General features: G+C 42.9%; 1 protein-coding gene across 1 annotated transcript in view; it reads left to right on the top strand.

The window, feature by feature from the left end:
* LOC132818164 (homeodomain-interacting protein kinase 4-like) overlaps positions 1–17223 on the top strand; it is a 37140-nt gene extending 19917 nt beyond the window's left edge. The window contains exons 3-5 of the mRNA XM_060828943.1: positions 3871–4019; positions 15685–15793; positions 17140–17223. Of these exons, the coding sequence (XP_060684926.1) occupies positions 3871–4019; positions 15685–15793; positions 17140–17223 (342 nt within the window). The remainder of the gene's footprint in view (positions 1–3870; positions 4020–15684; positions 15794–17139) is intronic.
* Positions 17224–23904: the final 6681 nt, after the last annotated feature.

Raw genomic sequence — 23904 nt, 5'->3', positions numbered from 1 at the left:
TGACTTGATGGGGGGGTACTAATTACTAGTGCTCGTCCAAAAGTGAGCTTCCGACTTTTTTCTACCAATGTGGCAGTCGCTGCTACTGCCTATATACATTCAGGCCATCCTCTTGAAACTGGGTCCAAAACTTTGGACTGGAAGGCTATAGGTTGTCTATTTCTTCCTCCTTTCTGAGTTAACACTCCTAAGGCTGCTCCATCATTTACTGTTACAAAAAGGTGAAATGGTTTCTCTAGTGAGGGAAGGGCCAAAACTGGAGCTTGTATTAAGTTACGCTATAACTCGCGTAATTTTTCTTTTTCTTCTTCTGTCCAGTGCAATCTTTCATGTTCGGACTCAGTCAATTTATAATATAACCCCTTTGTTTTCTGAGCATATGACTCGATCCATAATCTGCAATAGCCCATTAACCCTAGAAACGTCCGTAATTCTCTTTTGGTTTCTGGGAGGGGCAACTTTACTATCCCTTGAATTCTGTTGGGGTTAATGCGTCTAGTTCCTTTGCTAATAAGGTGTCCTAAGTATTTCACCTCTTTTTCTGCATATTACAATTTACTCCTAGTTACTCTTAACTCCTGTTGTCCTAGGAAATTTAACAACCTATTGGTAGCTGAGCTTACGTCATTTCTATTTTGTCCTGACAGAAGTGGATTGTCTATGTATTGCAACAGTGATGTTTCCCGAGGCATTTTATGTTGTTCCAGGACTTGTCCCAGTACTTGCCCAAATAAATTAGATGATTCTGTGAATCCTTGGGGAAGTACCATCCATCGGAATTGTTGTTTTCTGCCAGTGTATGGATTTTCCCATTCAAAAGCAAATATATCTCGACTCTCTGGGGCTAAAGGGCAAGCCCAGAACGCATCTCTTAAATCTACCACACTAAACCAACAGTGGTTGCATGGTATCTTACTAAAAAGGGTATATGGATGAGGCACCACTGGGTGGCGTGTCTGAACCAGTCAATTTACTGATCTGAGATCTTGTACTAGTCAGTAAGTCCCATCTGGCTTCCGAACTGGTAGTATTGGAGTATTAAAGGATGACAAGCATGGTTCCAATAGCCTTCCTTTTACTAGGGAGTCTATTACTGGTTGTAGACCCTTGCATCCCTCTAATGAAACTGGATATTGTTTAAGTCTTACTGTTTTATTTTCTTGTGACAGTGTAATTACAATGGGATTAATGTTTAAATAACCTGTGTTTCCAGTTTTTGCCCACACATTAGGATTTATCTGCTCTTCGTCACTGGTCGTTAATCTATTCATCGTTACAACTACCGAATTGTTCTCCACTCCGATCTTTAAATTTAGTAAAATTATCAAATCTCTACCTAAAAGGTTTCTTCCGACATCAGGGGTATATAATAATTTTCCCGTTATTTCTTCGTTATTTACTTTTATTAAAGTTGGTTCGAAAACGGGCACTAGGAATTCTTCCCCTTTTATTCCAGAAATCTTGAGACTTTTGTTAGTTAACTTAAAACCACTAGGTCTAAAGCTTAGGGATGATCGGGCTGCTCCCGTATCCACTCCCTTAGGCCCCACCTTTAAATTTATCAAGGGTTCCCAGTGGGTTTTAGGAAGAAGGAACCCCTGACTTCCCTATTCTTCATGAAAAGTCATCAACGAAACTGTTTCTTTTGTCACATTAGCTTTGGACAATCTTTCTTAAAATGTCCTGTTACTCCACAGTAATAACATCTCTCCGATTGTCTTTTTTATAATCTGTTCTTTGCCTCTCTTGTCTTTCCTTGTTGCTTTCTGATTCTGTCTTTCTCTTCGCAACTTCCTCGACTGCTGCAATCATTATTTTAGCTTTTTGCTTCTGTTTCTTATCTCTTTTTACATATACTTTCTATGCTTCATGTAACAATTCCTCCATCTGTCTCTCGTTCCATCCATCTAATTTCTGTAACTTCTTTTGTATTTCTGGCCATGATTTGGTTACGAACTCGACATCAGAAGTCCTTAAGCTACCGGATCATTAGGATTCATCCTGAATATTTTCTAGTGACTTCTTTTAGCCTTTGCAAGAAAGCTGACGGGGCTTCATCTTTGTCTTGTCTTACTTCAAAAGCTTTCGTAAAATTTTGGGATCTAGGCGCCGCCTCTCTGATTCCTAAAATAACGATCTCTCGAAAGTCCCTCATTTTTCCTCTATCATGTTCATCCATACCCTTCCTTGGTGGGTCTATATTGGGGAATTTGTTTTCAGCTGGTATTACTCCCTCGCCCACAGGGTATCTCTTTTCCCATTCCCTAAGCGCAGCTCTTCTAATCATACCCCTTTCTTCTCCTGAAAATAGTGTCCCAATAATACTCATCAGTTCACCCCATGTATACAGATTCAGTCACAGGAATTGATCCAATTATTCTGCCAATCCTACTGGATCTTCAATCAAACTTTTCATTTCTCTTTTAAAAGACCTAACTTCACTACTGGTCAGCGGTGCATTAGCATATCCGATTTCGGCATTACCGACGGGTACTTCTCTAAGGGGATATATTTGTGCCGATGCCCCGCCTATGTCCCTCCCTTCGCTTCTTTTTATTGTTGATCTCGTTCTAATCGGACTCCAGGAAAGGTCTTCCCCTGGACCAAATTCAGGTCCTTGTACCGGGGGGGGTGCTGTGGGAGAGGGAAACGATGGGCCATTATTATCATTGTTATATGGGGGAGGGGGTAAACCTGCCTTCTTCCGTTCTTGACTTCTTCAAAATTAAAATTTTCGGGCTCCCTATCCAACAGGCGGCGTAGTCAGATTCTTTTTGGGGCACTTATGTTTCCTATTTACATATATATTTAAATCTTGACATAACCAATCCTCGTCTGACCTATATTTGGGCCAAAATACATTTGGGGCTTTAATGCTTTCCTTAGTCCACTCAAAACAACAAAATTCTATCATTTGTTTTTTGTCTTTTCCTCGCGTCCGAGGATTGTATTTCCAATCTCTTAGCATTTTTCCTAAAGGACTGTCCATTGGGATATAGTCTTCGGATGTCTCTCTCATGTCTCTTTCTACACATGAATTGCTATTCTTATTTCCCATTTTAATACTCGGCCATTTTCTTTATATAATTTTAATTAACATCTCTGAAGTTCGGCTTACCCTCTTCCACATCCACTTCAGGATCCTAATCTCCACGTGGGGGTTTCTCCTCTTAATAACCGGTCTAAGACTGGGTGATCGAATCAGTTAGACACCTTACTTGTTAGATTAATCTAGCCAATTAAAGATCTTTATTCTCTATTTTTTTAAGTTGCCAATTCCCCCGTACTTCTCGTATGGAACCGACCACCAAGGTAACACTTAAAGGTCAATTTTCATACCTTGGTCTGTGCACAAAAGTTACCTGGTCGAATGTGCACCCCGTCCCGCGGCAATACCAGACAGCAAAAACTGTTGTCAATCTAGATCGCCTGAAATTTACCTTCGCTCGGGTCTTATGTACACAAGAGTAACCCGACCGAACCACCACGTCTTAGTGCCCTTCGCACGGCGGCAAAACAGCAAGTAATGCTGCAAATCCCAGCCGCCCAAATACGGGTCTTGAGTTCATAAGAGTTATCCGACCAAACCACCACGTCTCAGCGGACCCAGAACCACGGCGAAACAGCAAGTACTGCTGCAAATCCCGACCGCCCACGAATGCGGGTCTTGAAGTCCATGAGAGTTACCTGACCAATCCGCTGTGTCTTAGTGCGCCTTGCTCGTGGCAAAGACTGACAATAAAATAAAACCAACTGCCTACCCCGGTCGCTCGGATAATACTTATTTAAGATCTTTTTCTTACCCGGGTGTTGTGCACAAGAGTTACCCGACCGAACCCGCCGCATCGCATCTGTCCATCTTGTTTCCAGGGTCTCTCAGTCCGGATCTCGCTTGCCCGACCCGTCGCGGCAATGGGGGAAAGTAGAGACTGCCGAAATCGGCAGGGTGCACCTTCTCCGATTTTTCCGAAATTGCCGAGCGACCGGAGCTTGGGATCCCAGGACGAGCACCCAAATCTGTTAGAAACAAACTTAATAAATTTTTTTAACAAGACCAACAAATCTGGAAACAAGACAATTTATCACGGACTTGCAAGTACGGGCTGCAACTGCACAAAGCAATTGAGCGAATTAAACTGGGGTTAGTTTGCAATTATACCTTTGAGCTGAGTGAGGTCACCTCTCCAGACTCCTAATTACCCAATCTCTCTTACTAGGCTCTACAACCGTCCATCTTCGCTCCACCCTTGTTACTTCCCCTTTCCCATGTTGGCAACCTTCCTCGCTGTTAGTGCTGACATTTTCATTATTTTGTCGATAGTACATCAAGATATAGTTTAACATTTTGCATCAATACTGCTAGTACATTCCATTCTCCGTACACTTCATCATCTTTGTATCCTTTTTGTACAGCTCAGGCATTTTAGTTATCTCAGTTTTTTTGCTGAAAACTTATTTTAAAAGAGTTAACTTGCTTATATTATACTCCAGAATTAGTATTTAATTGACCATAATTAAAAGTAAAGATACACTTCCCTAAGTACCTGCAGAGTTAATAATTTTTCTGCTGGACCCATTTTCTTCATGTTCTTTTATGTCTGCAAAAACAACACTTCTTTTCATTTCTAACACCCTCTCGCATGAGTTGTGGTAACCTGCTAATGAGATCAGTCCTCTGAACTATGGTGATTTTTACTTGCTAGAAATTGTTGTTCTCTTTGAGATCGGTATTCTTGTGATTCTGTTCTGATGAATGCAAGACAAAAATTTTCAATTTCTCTTCTTACAATAATACTCAATTTGTACATCATCAATAAGAAGATACACTTCTTTTAAATGATGATATAGCAAATTAGTTATGATAAATGGATGCATTATTTTCCAATAATTGTTGCAGAATTAATGGAAATCACTTGGACGTTAATTGTTACATTTCCTGTATTAGTGGGAGTCTCTGTTCTTATTCAACAGGAGAATCAAAATAAAGAAGGACAAATAAAGGAAACAACAGCAGTACACCTGAAAAATTCCATTGCAAAAGAAAATAATTCTGCACCGGTCACACCCTACACACATTCCAAGTGTAATGGCTTTAAGGCCTCAAATTGGAGGGGTACGACAGAGGTGGGATTCACAGACTCAGTTCAGAGGTACAGAACTGGTCCTGGGACCAAACAGCACCTGGGACCTGAGATGCACATACACAAAAAGCAGAATTCTATTTCAACACACCCAAGACATATCAAAAATAAACCAGGCCTCATTGTTTCTGAACAGGAAGAGCTTAATAGTGACCAAGCTGAAGAAAATGTAAAGAGTGGTAAGAATTATACTTCATACCTTTCAGCAGTTAGAACAATGTTTTTTTTTTCAGAAAATTTACTGAAAACTCACAATATTCTAATTATTTGCCAGTTTTGATAAGAAGCAAATCTCATTTAAAATCCATTCACTTATGGTGTGTTAAAATCAAACCTGAAATCACATACACTTACTGCATGAGATAAATGAAGTTCACAATCAAAGATTAAGTTCAGTTTAATACATGTATTGCAGGTACAGAAAATAATTTAAAAGTTGGGGTAAGATTTCCTCTCAGAGATACATATGGAGAAGTGGGCTCAATTCCGGTTGTGAATCCACCTCCATTACCAATCACTTGAGAAGTCTGAGGCTCAGAGGCTGAATTACCCTGGAGTCGAGTCCACTGCCCTGTTCCTGGTCAGGGGTATGAGAATGGAGCTGGGACTTTGGGGTAATGGGCTAGATTTTTGTCCAAAACAGCAGCCAATTCTTCATCAATATTTCATCCTAACATAAGCCTTCTTCTTCTTCTTGACAAGAGATTCAACTTCTTTAGTAAACCACGGCTCCCTTGCTCGACCACTTCCTCCCTGCCTGACAGGTACATACTTAGCAAGGACACAGAGTAGCTGTTCCTTGTATAAGCTTCACATTTCAATTGTGCTCATCCCCTGCAGTTTCCTTCCCATCCTACGTATCCTAAATCTTATCACATCATAATTGCCTTTTCCCCCAGCAATAACTCTTGCCCAGCATTAAATACTGGGCCCTTTCCATTGCCAAAGTAAACATAACCAAATTGTGGTCACTATCACCAAAGTGCTCACCTACCTCCAAATCTGACACCTGGCTGGGTTCATTATCCCAGTATTAAATCCATTGTGGCCTGGTCCCTTGTTGGGTTGCCTGCATACTGTGTCAGGAAATGATCCTGCACTGACTCATCTAAAGTATTTGAACTATCGTATTTAGATAGTTAATATTTAGATAGTGCAAGTCCCTCATAACAACTACCCTTTTTCTCTTGTTCCTATCCAGAATTAACTTTGCTATCTTTTCCTCTACATCTCTAGAACTATTCGGAGGCGTATAGATAACTCCCAATAAGGTGATCTCTCCAACCTGTTTCTAACCTCAACCCATACTACCTCAGTAGACGAGTTCTCAAACGTCCATTCTGCTACTGTCCTTGAATAACAATACCACATCTCCCCCTCTTTTCCCATCTTCTCTGTTATTACTGAAATATCTAAATCCCGGAGCCTGCAATAACCATTCCTGTCCCTACTCTATCCATGTCTCCGAAATAGCCACAACATTGAAGTCCCAGGTGCCAACCCATGCTGCAAGTTCATCCATCCTATGCCGGATGCTCCTGGCGTTGAAGTAGAAACACTTTAAGTCACCTTCCTACTTTCTAGTGAACTCATGCGACCTTGAAACCATATTTCTGACCTCGTTACTCTCAACCTCCTGGACACTGGACCTTCAATTTAGGTTCCCATTCCCCTACTGAATTAGTTTAAACCCTCCCAAATAGTATTCACAAATTCCACCCCCAACCCCCAGGATATTGGACCCCATCTGATTCAGGTGTAGACCATCCTGTTTGTAGAGGTCCCACCTACCCTAGAATGAGCACCAATTGTCCAGGAATCCAAAACCTCCCTCCTGCACCATCCCTGCAGCTACATGTTCAACTCCTCTCGCTCTCTCTTTCTCTCTCTCTCTCACCCCACTAGCACATGGCATGGGCTACAAATCAGAGATAACAACTCTGCTTGATCTAGCACTAAGCTTCCACCCTAGCTCCTTGAATTTCTGTCTTAAATCCCCATCCCTTTTCCTACCTATATTGTTAGTACGTATGCAGACCACAACGTAGGCTGCTCCCCCATCCCCTCGAGAATCCCAAAAACATGATCCGAGACATCACAAACCCTGGCACCTGGAGGAAACACACCAACCGTGAGTCTGTCTTATTCCAACAGAACCTCCTTCCTGTTCCCCTTACCATGGAGTCCTCAATAACTAATGCTCTGTTCATCCCCCTCCTTCACTTCTCAGCAACAGGGACGGACTCTGTGCCAGAGAGCTGTATCCCATTCTTACACCTGGTAAGTCATTCCCCCCTCAACAGTATCCAAAATGGTGTACAGAGGAACCTCGATTATCCAAATCCCAATTTGGATGGTGTTGGACGGGTTTGGGGGCGGTTTTGGAGGGGATAGGGACAGGCGGGGGTGGTGTTGGACGGGGTTGGGGGCGTTGTCAGACGGGGTTGGTGGGGGGGCCGGGTGGTGTTGGACGGGGTTGGGGGCGTTGTCAGACGGGGTTGGTGGGGGGGCCGGGTGGTGTTGGACGGGGTTGGGGGCGGTGTCGGACGGGGTTGGGGGGCGGGCGGGGTGGTGTTGGACGGGGTTGGGGGCGGTGTCAGATGGGGTTGGGGCGGGTGGGGTGGTGTCGGACAGAGTTGGAGGCTGTGTCGGATGGGGTTGGGGCGCGGGCGGGGTGGTGTTGGACGGGGTTGGGGGCAGGCGGGGTGGTGTCAGATGGGATTGGGGCGCGGACGGGGTTGGGGGCAGGTGGGGTGGTGTCGGATGGGGTTGGGGCGCGGACGGGGTTGGGACGGGCGGGGACAATATTGGACGAGGTTGGGGCGGTGTCGGACGGGGTTGGGGGCGCGGGCAGGGGTAGTGTTGGACGGGGTTGGGGCAGGGACGATGTTGGACAGGGTTCTGGGTGATGTCGGACAGGGTTGGGGGGGTGGGCTGGGGTGGTATCGGACGGGGTAGAGGTGGACTGGGTCGGTGTTGGAGGGGTTGGGGCGGGCGGGAACGATGATGGACAGGGTTGGGGGCAGTGTCAGACGGGGTTGGGGGTCAGGCGGGTGCGGTGTTAGATGGTGTTGGGGCGGGCGGGGATGACATCGGACGGGGTTGGGGACGGTGTCGGATGCGGTTGGGGGCAGGCGGGGACAATGTCGGACGGGGTTGGGGTGCGGGCGGGGGTGGTGTCGGACAGGGTTGGGGCGTGAGGGAACGATGTTGGACGGGGTGGACGGTGTTGGACGGGATTGGGGGCAGTGTCGGACGATGTTGGACGGGGTTGGGGGTGGTGTCAGACGGGGTTGGGGGGTGGGCGGGGTGGTGTTGGACGGGGTTGGGGGCAGTGTCAGACGGGGTTGGGGGGTGGGCAGGGTGGTGTTGGATGGTGTTGGGGGCAGTGTCAGATGGGGTTGGGGCGGGTGGGTGGTGTTGGATGGTGTTGGGGGCAGTGTCAGATGGGGTTGGGGCGGGTGGGGTGGTGTTGGATGGTGTTGGGGGCAGTGTCAGATGGGGTTGGGGGCGGTGTCGGACGATGTTGGACGGGGTAGGGGGTGGTGTTGGACGGAGTTGGGGGCGGTGTCAGACGGGGTTGGGGGGGTGGGCGGGGTGGTGTTGGACGGGGTTGGGGGCGGTGTCAGATGGGGTTGGGGGCGGGCGGGATGGTGTTGGGGGCGGTGTCAGATGGGGTTGGGGCGGGTGGGGTGGTGTCGGATAGAGTTGGAGGCTGTGTCGGATGGGGTTGGGGACAGGCGGGGTGGTGTCGAACGGGGTTGGGGGCGGTGTCGGACAGGGTTGGGGGCGGTGTCGGACAGGGTTGGGGGCGGTGTCGGACGGGGTTGGGGGCGATGTCGGACGATGTTGGATGAGGTTGGGGGCTGTGTTGGACGGGTTTGAGGACGGTGTCAGATGGGGTTGGGGGCGGTGTCGGACGATGTTGGACAGGGTTGGGGGCAGTGTTGGACGGGGTTGGGGGCGGTGTTGGACGGGGTTTGGGGCGGTGTCAGATGGGGTTGGGGGCGTTGTCGGACGATGTTGGACAGGGTTGGGGGCAGTGTTGGACGGGGTTGGGGGCGGTGTTGGACGGGGTTGGGGGCGGTGTCGGACGATGTTGGACGGGGTAGGGGGTGGTGTTGGACAGGGTTGGGGGCAGTGTTGGACAAGGTTGGGAACGGTGTCGGACGGGGTTGGGGGTGGTGTCAGACGGGGTTGGGGCGGCGGACGGGGGTGGTGTTGGCCAGGGTTGGGGGCGAATTCGGACGGGGTTGGGGGCAGTGGGGACGGTGTTGGACGGGGTAGAGGCGGAAGGGGGTGGTTTTGTACGGGGTTGGGGGCAGTGTCAGACAGGGTTGGGGGTGGGTGGGGACGTTGTTGGACAGAGTTGGGGCGGTGTCAGACGGGGTTTCGGGAGACGGTGTTGGATGGTTTAGGGGCGGGCGGGGACGATGTTGGATAGGGTTGGGGGTGGGTGGGGGGTTTGATGTTGATTGGTTTTGGGGGGGCGGGGTGCTGTGTGGGAGTGGGGTTTTGGGGGTCGGTGGGGGCTGGTGTTGGATGGGGTTGGGGGCGGGCAGGGGACAAAGTTGGACAGGAATTGGGACGAGTGGGGGCTCATGGCACTGTGCTGTTGCCTCGTGTCTTGAAAGGGGAGCAGTCTTAATAGAAAACTCCAAGCCCCAGAGGAAAGGCATTGAATTGAGTAACCAAATAATCAATTATCCGAATGAAATAGTGCATTTCCCACAGATAAAGTCAGCAGGGACACTTGTGGGTTACCCTTACCTCCCACATTCTGCGGGAGGAACATTCCACTGCCCTAACCACCATCCCCACTGTTCTAAATTCCCAAAGAGACTGTAGAAAAATCAAGAATACAAAGAAACTATTTACCTTACCAGTCCAGCACACAGATTCTTTTTTGTGGTTGGAGGAGGAGGATGGGTGGGAGACAATACCAAGTACATTACTTAACTTACTCAGCAACCCATGTCCGCGTCTGCTCAGCGTGCACTCTGCCTATTCATGAGGTAAGTTTCTATAATTTTAAATTTACCTTCCCAACAGGCCCCTGGCCCTTGCTGTCAACCTCCTACTGCATATGCTACTGGAAAAATGGAGAGCACTGAACACACGAGCTAAGTTTATATAATTTTAAATTTACCAAACCAGTAGGGCCCTTATCCTAACTGTTGCTCCTCATATTACTGCTGTTACTGGCAAAATGTGAAGGGCTTACTGGCCTGTTTTTGTTTAGATATACTTGATTTCATTCCTATGTCATGCATAAGATGAGCGTTATGTTCCTTGACCTCAAAACCGTATAACTCGTGGTATAAGATATTAGAGTGAAGCTTTCAAATTTCATCATGATCCTTAACTTGAAATCAACTCATGTTACTACTTGATTCTAATTGTACGTTTTTGCTTTTGTTATGCTATAGTATGTTTATCCCAATACTTGGTTTTCCAACACATTCTCACATTCTAATCCTAAGTGTGACAGCAACTAAAATCCTGCTGTTTATCCCCGAGACACACTCATTTATCGTTCACCAGATTGTGCTGCCTACTTCCCAGCCTACATTAGCATCTGGTTGAAGAATGACTTGATTTTAAAATTCTCAACTCATTTTCAAATCATTTCACAGGCTTGTTCCTCCTTTCCTCTGTAATCTCCAGCTGCATAACCACCTGAGGTGTCTATTTTCCTCTAACTCTAGCCTCCTGAACATTGTTGATTTTAAGTATTTAGCCATTGGTGACTGTGTCTTCATCTGCCAAGATCTTCAGCTCTGGAATTCCTTCCATCAACCTCTCTATCTCTGTTTATTTCTTTAAATTGCTATGTAAAATTTATTTTCTTAGCTAAATGTTTGGTCATTAGGCTCAGCACCAAATTTTGCTTTAAAACTCTGTTGTGAACTGCTTTGTGATATTTTAACATGTTAAAGGTGTTATATAAATGTAAAATATTTTTGTTGTTGTCATCTTGGTGCTTCTGATGGTTCTCTTGCCTCTGAACCAGTGATTTATTTGTTCACATCTCAGTCTACGGCTTGTCGTGGGTGTGCTCTGAATTTTCAGCCCCTAGATAATATATTAATCCAATGCATGTGTGCCTGTTCCATAATTTAATATATTAATTAACCCATTTGTACTATTTTAAGAAATATAATCAATTGTCAAAATATTTCACTGAAAGAAAACCACTGAGAAAAGATAACTTGTGTTTATATCACTTCTGATTTTGGAATATTAATGTACACAAATTAGAAATCAATGCAATTCAGAGCAATCCATATTGTAGAGCATACTTCACAAAGATGTTGCAGAATTATCGTCTAAAGATATTTTTCCTTGCTTAGTTGCTGATATACAGACTTCCAACTTTTTTACTTCTTTGGATATTTTTCGGATATGGGGGCAACTTTTCACCCTTTTACTGTTGCTTACCAAAGAGCAGCAGAGGTCCTAGACTTGGATGTGTACAAATGTTTGGATAATCATGCGCAGGGTACCTCTGAATGTATTAAATGTACTTCCAGTGAATGTAATATTTTATACTTCTATCGTGATTGGAACCAGGTTGACCTTGTTGACTATGATTGGGGCTGTTAACCTGGGCCAATCAGGATAGCCCTGGCTGATTAACATTATGTTAATGTGGGTGTGGAGGAAAAATAAGCAGTACTGCAGTTAGGCGGTAGTGTGGGGGTAATAATACAAAAAAAAATACACATTAGTGTCAGGAGATCTGCTGACTTTGAGAGCTGGGAAGAAAAAGAAAAAAAAACCAGGAGATGAGAATCTCCTCAGTCCCAGCGACTGACTCTGAGCTAACTACAGCCAGTGTACTGTGCACAAGTAAATAAAGTGGAAAAGTATGACACTAGAAAAGCACAGCCGGTCAGGCAGCATCCGTGGATCAGGTGAATTGACATTTCGGGCATAAGTCCTTCACATGGAATGTCTTGTGATGAAGGATTTGTGCACAAAATGTCGATTCTCCTGCTCCTAAGATGCTGCCTGACCTGCTGTTCTTCTTCAGTGCCACACTTTTTGACTATAATCTCCAGCATCTGCAGTCCTCACTTTCTACAAATAAATAAAGGGTGACTTGGTGATGGGATACCAGCCTCTGCACAGTTATTTCAGGTGGACAGAGTCGGAGGTCGCATGGCGCCATGTTGTGCTCCAGCAGGTTTGTTTGGGCTTCACCAGGTGAAAGTCATCTGATGGGGGAGCAGCACTCTGGGGGCTTGTGATTTTGGGTGGACCTGTTGGACTATGGCCTTGTGTAGTGTGCCTTCTGATAATACTCACAGTGAGATAAAAGAAGATGTAACCAGGAGATGAGAATCTCTTCAGTACAGGCGATTAATTCTGAGCTGGCAAGCTACAGCCAGTATACTATGCACAAGTAACTAAAGGGTGACTTGGTGACAGGATACCAGCCTCTATGCAGTTATTTCAACTTCATAAAGCCCTGTTAATTCCTGTTCGGTATTCCTGAGCCTCTTATTCCATCCATGCATCCAAGACTCTTATTCTATATCAGAGCTTCATATTCCATGCTGATATCCCTGATTCTCTTAGTCCATGTCTTCCCGAGCCCTGTTTCCATTGTGATGTTCAAGAGTTTCTTAGTATTAGTATTCACATTGATTTGCCTGAATTTTTCAGTGTCTCACATCTCTTATTTGATTGAACTTGCAGACCCTCACTAGGCTTTCCAACATTTCTTTTATAAATACAATTCTTCCCTCTTTCTTTTCTTCAATTTTGATGAATATATATACTGATCTCACAGAAGTGTGAAATTATATAATTTTATGGTAAATGCTTGGTCAGGGTGGTGAGGCAGAAACTGTCTTTCAACAACAGTGTCAATAGTAATTATTGTATTTATTTCTCCAATGACTGTCTGTCTACTAGGAACCAGGAGGATTAGGAGTAGATCAAGACGTATATCCAAGAGTGAAATTACCAAGTAAGCGGTAATATTAAAATCTATTTAAAAAGTTAAGTCTATTTTCATGCCAATGTTGCGAAGATATGAGATGTGATTTATTTATTGATATGTTTGAGGAATGCTTAGTTCTTTCAGTACAGAAATATAAATGGCAACATGTTGTGTCAAATAGCCAGCCTAAAATGTTGCCCCAAAATAACATAACTAGGTCTGTGTCTGTAGTAGAAGAATAATAATGAGGCCAAGAGGGTGCTTCTAGCTATGTGCTTCAGCTTCCTTGTGTTATACCCCAAATTGAGGACTTCCCAGAAAGCCAGCAGTAAAGTCACAAGCACATTCTAGAGGAACTGAAGATGTATGGAGTTTAAAAAATAATTCTTGTTACTCATGCATTTCCTTTCACCAGGGCAATCATTGAACCTTAAGAGCAGCAACCAAAGTTGCCAGTGCTAGTAGCCAGAAGCATGGTTGTAGACGTTCCAATTTAATGCCTTTCAGAGATGAGAGTGCATCCTGATAATGTATGTCAATCATCAGGCATGTGAATTGTGGGTTTTTCTTCACAGCTAAGTACACTTGAAGTCATTTTAAAATTTCATGTCATTTTTTGGGTTATGTCTATGAATGACAATGTTATAGAGTAAAGCAATTGAAAATCATAATTAATTTTGAAGAAATAAATATGCATATCTTTGAAGGAGGCAGGTCAAGCTGAGATTTACAATAATAAACCTTACATGAGATTTACACATGCCAAATAGGCTGCAGCAGTTCAGAAAGGCAGTTTACTGTCACCTTCTCAAGAGCAACTATGGTTGGGTAGTAAATGCTAGCCCACCATTGATGCTCACTTCCCATGAATGAATTTCTTAATGAAGTATACAGGTTCCTTTGTAAAAACAATGACTGCAGATGCTGGAAACCAGATTCTGGATTAGTGGTGCTGGAAGAGCACAGCAGTTCAGGCAGCATCCAAAGTGCAGCGACATCGACGTTTCGGGCAAAAGCCGTTCACCAGGAATAAAGGGCTTTTGCCCGAAACGTCGATTTCGCTGCACTTTGGATGCTGCCTGAACTGCTGTGCTCTTCCAGCACCACTAATCCAGGTTCCTTTGTAAACCTATGCAGAGGATTAAAGCCAGGGAATTATATAAAACTACAGCTAGAACATTGTATCCAGTTCTGGGTACCATGTTTCAGAAAGGATGCCAAAATGTTAGAAAGGGTGCAACAGTGATTTACTAGAATGGAATGCTAGGAGTGGGATGCCAAATAGGTGGAGAAACCATGCAATTGGCTTTATTCCCCTGAGACCAATGAAAATTAGGATAGACATAAGTTCCAAGTCATGAAAGGATTTTGTAGAGAAAGTAACTAGAAACTGTTTCCAGTGGTGTTAAGTGATGGTAAACAGAGGACACAGACTTAAATTAATTGGCAAATAAATCAGAGACAAGGTGTTTCTTTACAGTGATTTGTTATAGTTGTAATGAACTGTCTAGTAGGTTGGCAAATGTGTACTCAATAAATAACTTTCAAAAGTGAATGAGATATTGTTATGAAGTTGAAAGCACGCATGTTCAGTTTAAAATAGAGAGTGTTTTCTAAAAATTGAAGTAAACTTAAAGTGCAGGTTCAGCTGCCCGAATGGAAAGGCTGGGAGACTGGCTGTTCCAAAATAGATACATGTAACAATTGGCTGTTAAAAGGATACCTGAGTTTTTATTGCTATTTTGACAACAATTAAAATTCAACCAATTACTTTAAATTATGTCCAGGATACTGAGTTTGAATTTATTGGTTTGACAACGTCGAACCTTTGATGTTGAGGGTATAAAAACCACAGGCATTTTGAAAATTAGTCAGAGCAACTGTCACTGATCAGAAGAGCAACTAACATAGAGCTGGAGACATAGCTGCCCCTCTAAAATCTTGCTCTCAAATAAATTATAAGACACTTTATAATAATTTTACCTTATCCTATAAAACATGCTCGTAGTAAAAAGAAAGATGGCGTTGCAGGAAGATCAGATGGAAGATTGAATACAGCGGAGAAGACAGAGACTGTGTGGGCTTGAGATTAAGTTAATGAATTGTTTAATAGTTGTGTTATTGGAACAGCACGTTAATAGGATTACGTTCAGTTAGGGGAAAGGATATTCAGTTTGTTAATAGTTTTGTTCAGTGTTCTGTTAGGAAAATAAATAGTTATTTTTCTTTAAATCGTGGAAATTACAAGTTCTCTTTCACTCCCTCACACTTTGAACAAATTATGAGGCGAGACGGGCTTTTGTGTGTGTTTGGTTATAATTAACAGAGATTCGCTCTCCATGTCATAACAGTAAATAATTGGAAAGGAGATATTTACATAGTTAAGTGAAAAAACATTGGCATGGGACTAACTGGAAAATTCTTAGCAGGAGCTGATATAGACACAATGGACAGAAGGGCCTCCCTCTGTACCGTATAAGTTCATGACTGTGATCTAGTGATCTATGAATTTCACTAGCAAATACACAAGAGTGTGTAACAATTTTGTATGAATTAAGTCATTTGTGGTTATTTTTATTTATTTTGTTTTAGTTGCAAAGCAAACAAGCTGTTGCTTCCAGAGAATTGTGGAGAGGACGAAAGCAAGAAAGTGCACTTGGAAAACATTCATCTGAAACAAATTACCAAGAGGCATGATCTGGTAAGTGTATTAACTCTTCATCCATGTAAAGTCCTGGTTCAGCAACACCAGGAGTGCTGTGAGAAATTATGGGTGCACAACTTCATAAAAGCAATGCTGCAGGCATTCTCAAACTGTGGAACAGGGGACGAGGTATTTAGGTTGTGAGCTCTGAGACAGCAGTAGCAGCCATGAAACTCATTATGAGTTTCAAGGCTGCAAAGCCCTTTTAAATGGTTATGTTTTAATGATATTACTGAGTTTAGTTTGACTGTCAGTCCTCTGAGGCCAGATTGCTGCTACAAATACAGCCTATAAAAGAAGGTGGCTCTTTGCTTCTCTCAGGGTGAACCCAGGAGTTTTACATCTCTCACTCCACTCAATGGTATCCCCACAATCACAAACTATTTCCCCAAATCCCAGCTGAACAACTCTCAACCCTCTCCTACTTACAAAGCATCCATCCCACTTCTTGCCCCCTCCAATTTTCACTTCAGGGCCGCACAAAGTCTGAGGTACTAAACTAGGCTCACACTAAGAAAGATTTTTGGAACCACTGATAGACTGACTTTGGAGTGAAATTGATGAAGATTTACCAGAATGACACTCCAAGGAACCTCAGAGAAGTGTTTACAGAAATTAATGGTGTATTTTCAGGAACTTAGAAGGTTAAAAGGTAATTTGATTGAAGCAATCAGGATAAATGGATAGAAACTTTCCACCAGTGGGGGAGACTTAGGACGACGAGACATAGAGTTATTAGGAAACAGGTATAAACTCAAAGGATAGCAGAAATTTGAAACTCTCTTTTACAAAAGCCTCAGTCATCTGTTAATTTTAATAGCTAGATTTTAAATTAACAAATGTATGAAGAGACATAAGAAATTAGTGAGATCATGGTTGATCTGTGACCTGAAAGATTGATCATGAGAAACAAAATATCCTGCTTATGTTCATGAGCCCTTAGATTTCTGACAGAAAGTAAAGTATTTTTGTTTTCTCAATACATCCATCATGCTCACAAAAAATATTATTTATATATAAACCTATTAGTGTATTGGAGTAACAATAAATTGCTAAATAAATATTTAAACAGACATATTTTACCTTACATGTGAAAATAAAAGTCTATTGTTGCATTGTTACCTCTTCACTGTTTTATAATTTATTCAAACTATACATTTGCTCCATTGCTGACTTGTCTTGTTCCCACTGCCGTTCACTGCCTGAGCACTTTTGTGAAGTTCAATCACTTGGATCCCACAGTAGACACCTGGAGAATTTCACACCAGTGCTAGAGAGGAATATTTCAAGGAAGAAACTGAATTTGAACTAATATTATTGAAATTCTTCCTTTCTGTCTATAGAGTTCAGAAACAGAAATTAATTCTTCACCAGTGGAAGTTAATGAAGCTGAAGATTTGGAGAGAAAGAAAATTCTAGATAAGTAAGCGTAATGATCATAGAATTCTATGTATAATTCAGTTGGACATAGTTGGATCTTGTATGATTATTTGCATTGGATTGCTTCTATAAGGAGTATTGATGGAATAAGCAAGGAGAAACTGGTTTCAGGGAACAGAATTAGCAAAGTTTTTTTGGCTCAGCAAGTTGTTATGATATGAAATACACAGCCTGAAAGGCGAATGAAAGCAGATTCAATAATTACCTGCAAAGGGGAATTGGATGTAGATGGATATTTTAATCAACCTGTTTCAGACATATTATTACAACATCTCTGGAGCAGATGCGACTTGCATTTGGGCTTTCTAACCCAGAGATAAAAGCACAGCCACTGCCACAAAATCCTGAACAAATCTGCAATGTTGAAAAGTTAACATCTACCCCACCATGCTATCACTCCCCCAGTTAAATAGTATAAATTAGGTTTGATCCATCAACCACTATGTTATGGGGCCAACACACTTCTACTGTGCCATTTAGCTGCATTCCTAATTATTTTTAATTAACCTCCTTGAACATATCAGGATAGAAGGAGATTGAGACACTACCACTGCGCCACAGGAGCTGGTTGGATAGGTCATTCTAACTGTAAAAAAGCATGATGGGGCGAGTGTTTATTTTTGTTTGTGTAGTTGTAATCTCTGATTCAGTCTCAGTTCTGCAATCCAATGTGCTGCAGATTGCTTCATCATTCACACTTCAACTGTTATCTTTTCTGAAGGAACACCTGTGGAATTTTCAAGTTAGCAAAGTTCCAGAGCAGTAGCAAGAAAATCCAAAAGGAAAAGAAAGTAAGTCCTGTAGAATGATCTATCATTTTCAAAACTAGCTAAAGGTCTGTTTGGCAGCACTTGTACTCTCACATATGTATATTAAACAAATTGAAAAGTTGGATAATCAACATGGTATTCTGAGCAGTTTGAGAACTTCAGGTGGAATATCATAGGAGTCTAAACAATGTGAGCTATGGTAAGATTTGTTGCAGAATCTGTTGAGAAGTTCAGTGAGGCCTATTTCAGTGTCAGAAGTATCTTGTTCCGTTCATGATGCTTTTGCTGAGCAGTAAGGGAGTTTCTCATCAGGCAGCAGGAAGTTATCAATTAAGAAGAATTTAAGCTTGTGAAATGCATCGTTAGCAGCCCAACCAGCAATATTTAGCTTCCCATCTTATAAGTACCAAACATTTTGGACTTCCAAAAATCACTGTAGAAATCCAGAAGCAGTTTCTGGAGACTTCAGCTTGCCTCTGGCTGCAATCAGCCTTGGTGCTCCCTAGCATCATACAGTATCCAAATATGGTTATGCCTCACTTGGGTAGCACGTTTGAATCAAGTCCTGCTATTCCCAGAATTGTCATAAAAGTTAAAGAGTTTAAATAAGTATGTAACATTTTCCAATTTACCTGTCTTTTAGATCCAGGTTGACAGAAAGCACAAACCAGGCTGCTGTACTAAACAACAATGACTATTTATTACAATTAAATAACTTGTAACTACAGTTGAAGCATTGGCATATAACTTTGCTAGTTAAAGCTCTTACAAACTCTCCCTTACATGCATATACAAATAGTTTAAAACACATAGGTGTGATGGGTAGAAGACCAAGAAGGCAGTTCAATGGTTCCTGTTCAAAAGGTTAGATTAGATTACTTACAGTGTGGAAACAGGCCCTTCGGCCCAACAAGTCCACACCGACCCGCCGAAGCGCAACCCACCCATACCCCTACATTTACCCCTTACCTAACACTACAGGCAATTTAGCATGGCCAATTCACCTGACCCGCACATCTTTGGACTGTAGGAGGAAACCGGAGCACCCGGAGGAAACCCACGCAGACACGGGGAGAGCGTGCAAACTCCACACAGTCAGTCGTCTGAGGCAGGAATTGAACCCGGGTCTCTGGCACTGTGAGGCTGCAGTGCTAACCACTGTGCCACCGTGCCGCCCACAAGGTTTGCTAAGATGTTCTTTTTGTCTTGTCAGGACTGCTGTTTGATTCTCTTCATCTGATACTTATACTTGCTTGCAGAAAGTACAGTGTTCACACTTATAAAGCCTCTGGCTTACTGATTACGAGCCACCGCTTACAATAACTACTGTTGGAAAAACGCACTCGCTGTCTTTAGGCTTGCTGTATTTTTTACTACAGAGAAAAGTGCCAGCTCCTGCCCTTAAGGGGATTCAATAGCTTCTCCCAAACATTCATGTTACAAACTGGTCAGACATCTGGGAGCCAACCATAACTTTCTTGGCAGACAGAAGGCCTTTTCTCATGGATAACTCTTGACTAGTCCAGAGACCAATAAGCCACCTGGTCTCAGCCAAAGTTCAGTTTGTATGTAGTTCCCCCCCACATCCCACCGAGCTCTAGGTTGTCTAAACTAGGCCTCCACTATAACTTCAACAAGTAGCTGAGTAAATAGCACTTCCAGTGAGTGTCAGGTTACTTGCTTTTATAAAATACAGCAATCCTCAACAGTCCTTGAGCCACAGTCAAAAATACAGAAAAGTAGAAAGATGCCTCCACCCTTTTTAAAAAAAAGAAATACCATTTTAAAATATGTTAATCACGGATCATCTGATACACAAAGGCAAAACACAAGACTTACATTCATTAATTCTTCCAACCCTCTTCAAAACCTTGTGCAATCTTAAAATTTCTTAAAACTTTTGACATATTCCATAATTTTACACTTAGGACAATTCATCAGCAATTACATTACCTTTTACAGAAATTTGAGCAATCTTTACATTAACACATGCAACAAAAGATTTTATCTATATAGTTCCATATTGAGTTTTAAACTTTTTGATGACTTATGATCAGTGTAACTTACCATTTCCTTATTACCATTTCAGACATTCTGCTGATGCTAGTTTATTTTCATACTTCACTGACTTCTTGATTCCAGAATCTTCATCCTGCAACCAAGCCACAACTATTCCCAGGCCACTCATATCAATAGTCATTTTCAAAGATTTGGTAAAATCAATCAACATTGATTCATTTATTGGTGTTGCCTTTAACTTCTCAAAGGCTGCTTAGCATTCTGCTAACCATGCCAGTTTTGCTTGTTTCTTTAACAAATGCGTTAAAAGTACAGCTGTGGTGCTGAAATTACAAATTTCTAGTAAAATCTGCACATACCTAAAATCTCATGGTTTCTCTTTCAGGTAGATAGGGTGGTGAAGAAAGTGTTTGGCATGCTAAAGGGAAACAAAGGCAACAAGCAGAGGCTTACAGAAACTACTAATGGAAAAATGAACTCCTTTACTTCAGTTTTAAAGTGGTTTTTTGATCAGAGGGGTTGCTGTTGATCTGGAGATTTGGTATTATCAGTCACAGGCACAATCCATACACAGTTCAGGCATCTGGTCAGGCATCTGCTCAGCATTAGGAGATTTGTCCAGCTGCAGTCTGGGAAATTGTCAACAGCCAGGCCAGCACCAGCAGTCACGGGAATTGTGTATGATCAATCAAGAAGCTGCAAAGACAACAGTTGGGATCTGGCCAGTCATGGCTAGGGACTGTCCTTCAAAGTTGATCAAAGTCCAAGAGAGTTTGAGGGCTCACTGTTCAGAAAGATTGGGCGAGTCATTGCTGGCAGAAAGACAGAACCATTTGTGGAAATGGGATGTACTCAAGATGCATGGAGCGATATGTGGAAGAGTATCAGATGGTATTGTAGGCTACAGGAGGGATGTTATTGACAATGACCAACACCATAGCCCCACAATGTAATGGAACAGGGTGGGCATCTTTAAGAATGTGTAATGTCAGTGTTCAGGTGGCAAAGACGACAGTTGGAGGCAAAATTTGATGTGATGGGTGCCCATGTTGGGAGAATAGGTGAGAATGGGCTTTATGGGTAGTGAGAAATAAAAGGCAACATGGAGACTCTTGAGAGGTGGGGTGAGGAGGTGTAATTGGCCAAACAGAGCCTGTCACTGATGATGTCAGTATCAAACTTGTATTTTCTGCCAACATTTACCATTCTCTAAATGCTCAATGCAACTGAAAAGTGGCTGGGCCAATGCCCAGGGTGGGTGGAGTCAGTGTCAGTTTAATGGGCAAAAGTGCGGGATCCACGTTTGTTGCATGTGGGTGCAATCTGCAGCCTCTGCTTGTTGCCTTTGTTTCCCTTTTGCTGATTATCAATAAAAGCATACATTTTGACATTTCTGACTGATTGCCTGTATGTTTTTCCTGTTAAAAAGTGTGATGCTGGAACAGCAGAGCTGGTCAGGCAGCATCCAAGGAGCAGGAGAGTCGACATTTAGAGCATAAGCTGTTTATCAGAAATGTGGCCTGGTAGTTAAACAATGACTACAGCAAGAGAATGAGATTGTTTGTTTGTGTAACAGAGTGACAGCATGCAACTATGTGCAGCGGGCTGCATGGCTTTTAGACTGCTGTGCCATTAACTTTGTCAGTGAAGGCATTGCCGGATTGTTTTTGTGTATTTCAGTGCACAGCAGCCTCACAAATATGGCGTTGATGTCAAATTTGTTGGTCTTGTGGCGAGTTGTTCTGGGAATGGATTTTGATAAGATCGGGTTAGAATAAGATATGAGATACCATGGGGCAGGGTAGATCAAAAATGAGGTCCATTTGGTAAGAAACATCATGAAATCTTGCTAGGCATAATGACGAAAAACCTTCCAAAAAACTTGACAACTGACACTTAGCTATAACTAAAAACATATGATTTAACCCTTATCCTTATTTGGTAGCAAAACAAATTTTAAATGACATTTAGATTACATAGCAGTATATAAGCACTTAGTGTTGCTACATACACATCAATGTCATTGGTAAGGGGAGGTGATGGCGTAGTTATATTATTGTCTGACTATTAATCCAGTGACATAGGTAATGTTCTGGTGGTCAGGGCTTGAATGATGCTGAATTTTGGATTTAAGAGTCAAAAATGACATGAAAACATTGTCTACTGTCAGGAACATCCCATCTGGTTCACTTTAGGGAAGGAAATTGCTGTCCTTACTTGTCTGTCCTGCATAGATTCTAGATCCACAGCATTGTGGTTAACTCTTAACTGCCCTCTCAAATGGCTGTTGTACCAGTTATTCGAAGGTCTGAAGCACGAAATAAAACCAGGCAGATCAATTGGAACTGATAATGGTACAGTCCTGCCGATCTTGCAAAGCCATCCTTACTAACGTTTGAGGGACTAGTACCAAAATTGGGACGTGTCTCACAGACTAGTCAAGCAATGATACAGATTCATACCTTATAGCCAATGTCCCAGACATAAGCATCACTGTTTCTTAATAAGTCCCATCCTTCCAGAAGAGATTGTGGCACTGCACTCTTTGTCAGGAGGGAGTTGTTCTGCCAATCCTCAATATTGACTCTGAACACCATGAAGTTTCAGGGAATCAAGTCACACATCGGCGTGGAAACTTGCAGTTAATTTCCATGGATCACCTTACCTCAAGTGATGAATTAGTGTTCCTCCAAGTTGGACGACAATTGTAGAAAGCATTGATGGTAGTAAAAGCACAGAATGTACTCTAGGTGGGGATTTCAATGTCAATAACTAAGTGTGGCTCAGCAGCAGCACTGCTGACTGTGTTGGCAAATCCCACACTGCTACACTGGGTCTACAGTGGTGTTGAGGAACCAAAGATAATAAAAAAAACTCAGCCTCATCCTAACCAATCTGCCTGCCACTAAATCATCTGTCCATGATGGTATTGGTATAAGTGACCATCATACATTTCTTGTGAAGAAGTCCTTCCTTCATATTGAGAATACCCTCCATCACCATCTTATGTGCCTCTATCACCATGCTAAATCATCTTGAACAAGACCTAACAACTCAAGACTGGGTATCCATGAAGTGCTGTGGCCATCAAGAGCAGAAAAATATTATTATTTTAACACAATCTACAACTTCATGGCCTGGTATATTTTCCACTTAACTCCATCAAACTCTGAGATCAACTCTGGTTCAGTAGAGAATGCAGACGTGCATGCCAGGAACAGCACCAAGCATATCTGTAAATGAGGTGTCAACGTGGTGAAACTACAAACAACTCAGTGGATGAGGGGACTCAACAAATCTCCTCATCCTCAGTGATGGAAGAGCTCACCATATTAGTGTGAAAGGTAAGGGTGAAGGATTTGCAGCAATCTTCAGCCAGAAGTGTCAAGTGGAGGGTATTGCAGATACCAGTCTTCGAACAATTCGATTCAGTCCACATGACATCAAGGAACGGTTGGAGGCATTGTGTAGTGGCCCTGACAATATTCCAGCAGTAGTACTGAAGACTTGTACACCAGTTGTAATATTGGCACCGACCCGACAATGTAGAATATTTCCCAGGTATGTCTTGTGCACAAAAAGCAGGACAAATCTAACCCAGCCAATTTACATTCCATCTGTCTACTCTCAATTATCAGTAAAGTGATGGACATTGACATCAACAATGCCATCAAACAACATCTGCCCAGCAATAACTGCTCAGTGAGGTCCAGTTTGGGTTCCACCAGGACCAGTCAGCTCCAGACCTCATTACAGCTTTAGATCAAACATGGTCAAAAGAGGTGAGGTGAAAGTGACAGCCCTGGACATCAAGACCACATTTGACTGAGTATGGCATCAAGGAGCCCTACCGAAACTTGAATCAGTGGGTATCAGGGA

This window comes from Hemiscyllium ocellatum, chromosome 8 (genome assembly GCF_020745735.1).
Source record: "Hemiscyllium ocellatum isolate sHemOce1 chromosome 8, sHemOce1.pat.X.cur, whole genome shotgun sequence".
Taxonomy (NCBI): domain Eukaryota; kingdom Metazoa; phylum Chordata; class Chondrichthyes; order Orectolobiformes; family Hemiscylliidae; genus Hemiscyllium; species Hemiscyllium ocellatum.
This window is presented reverse-complemented; position numbering and strand designations above follow the sequence as displayed.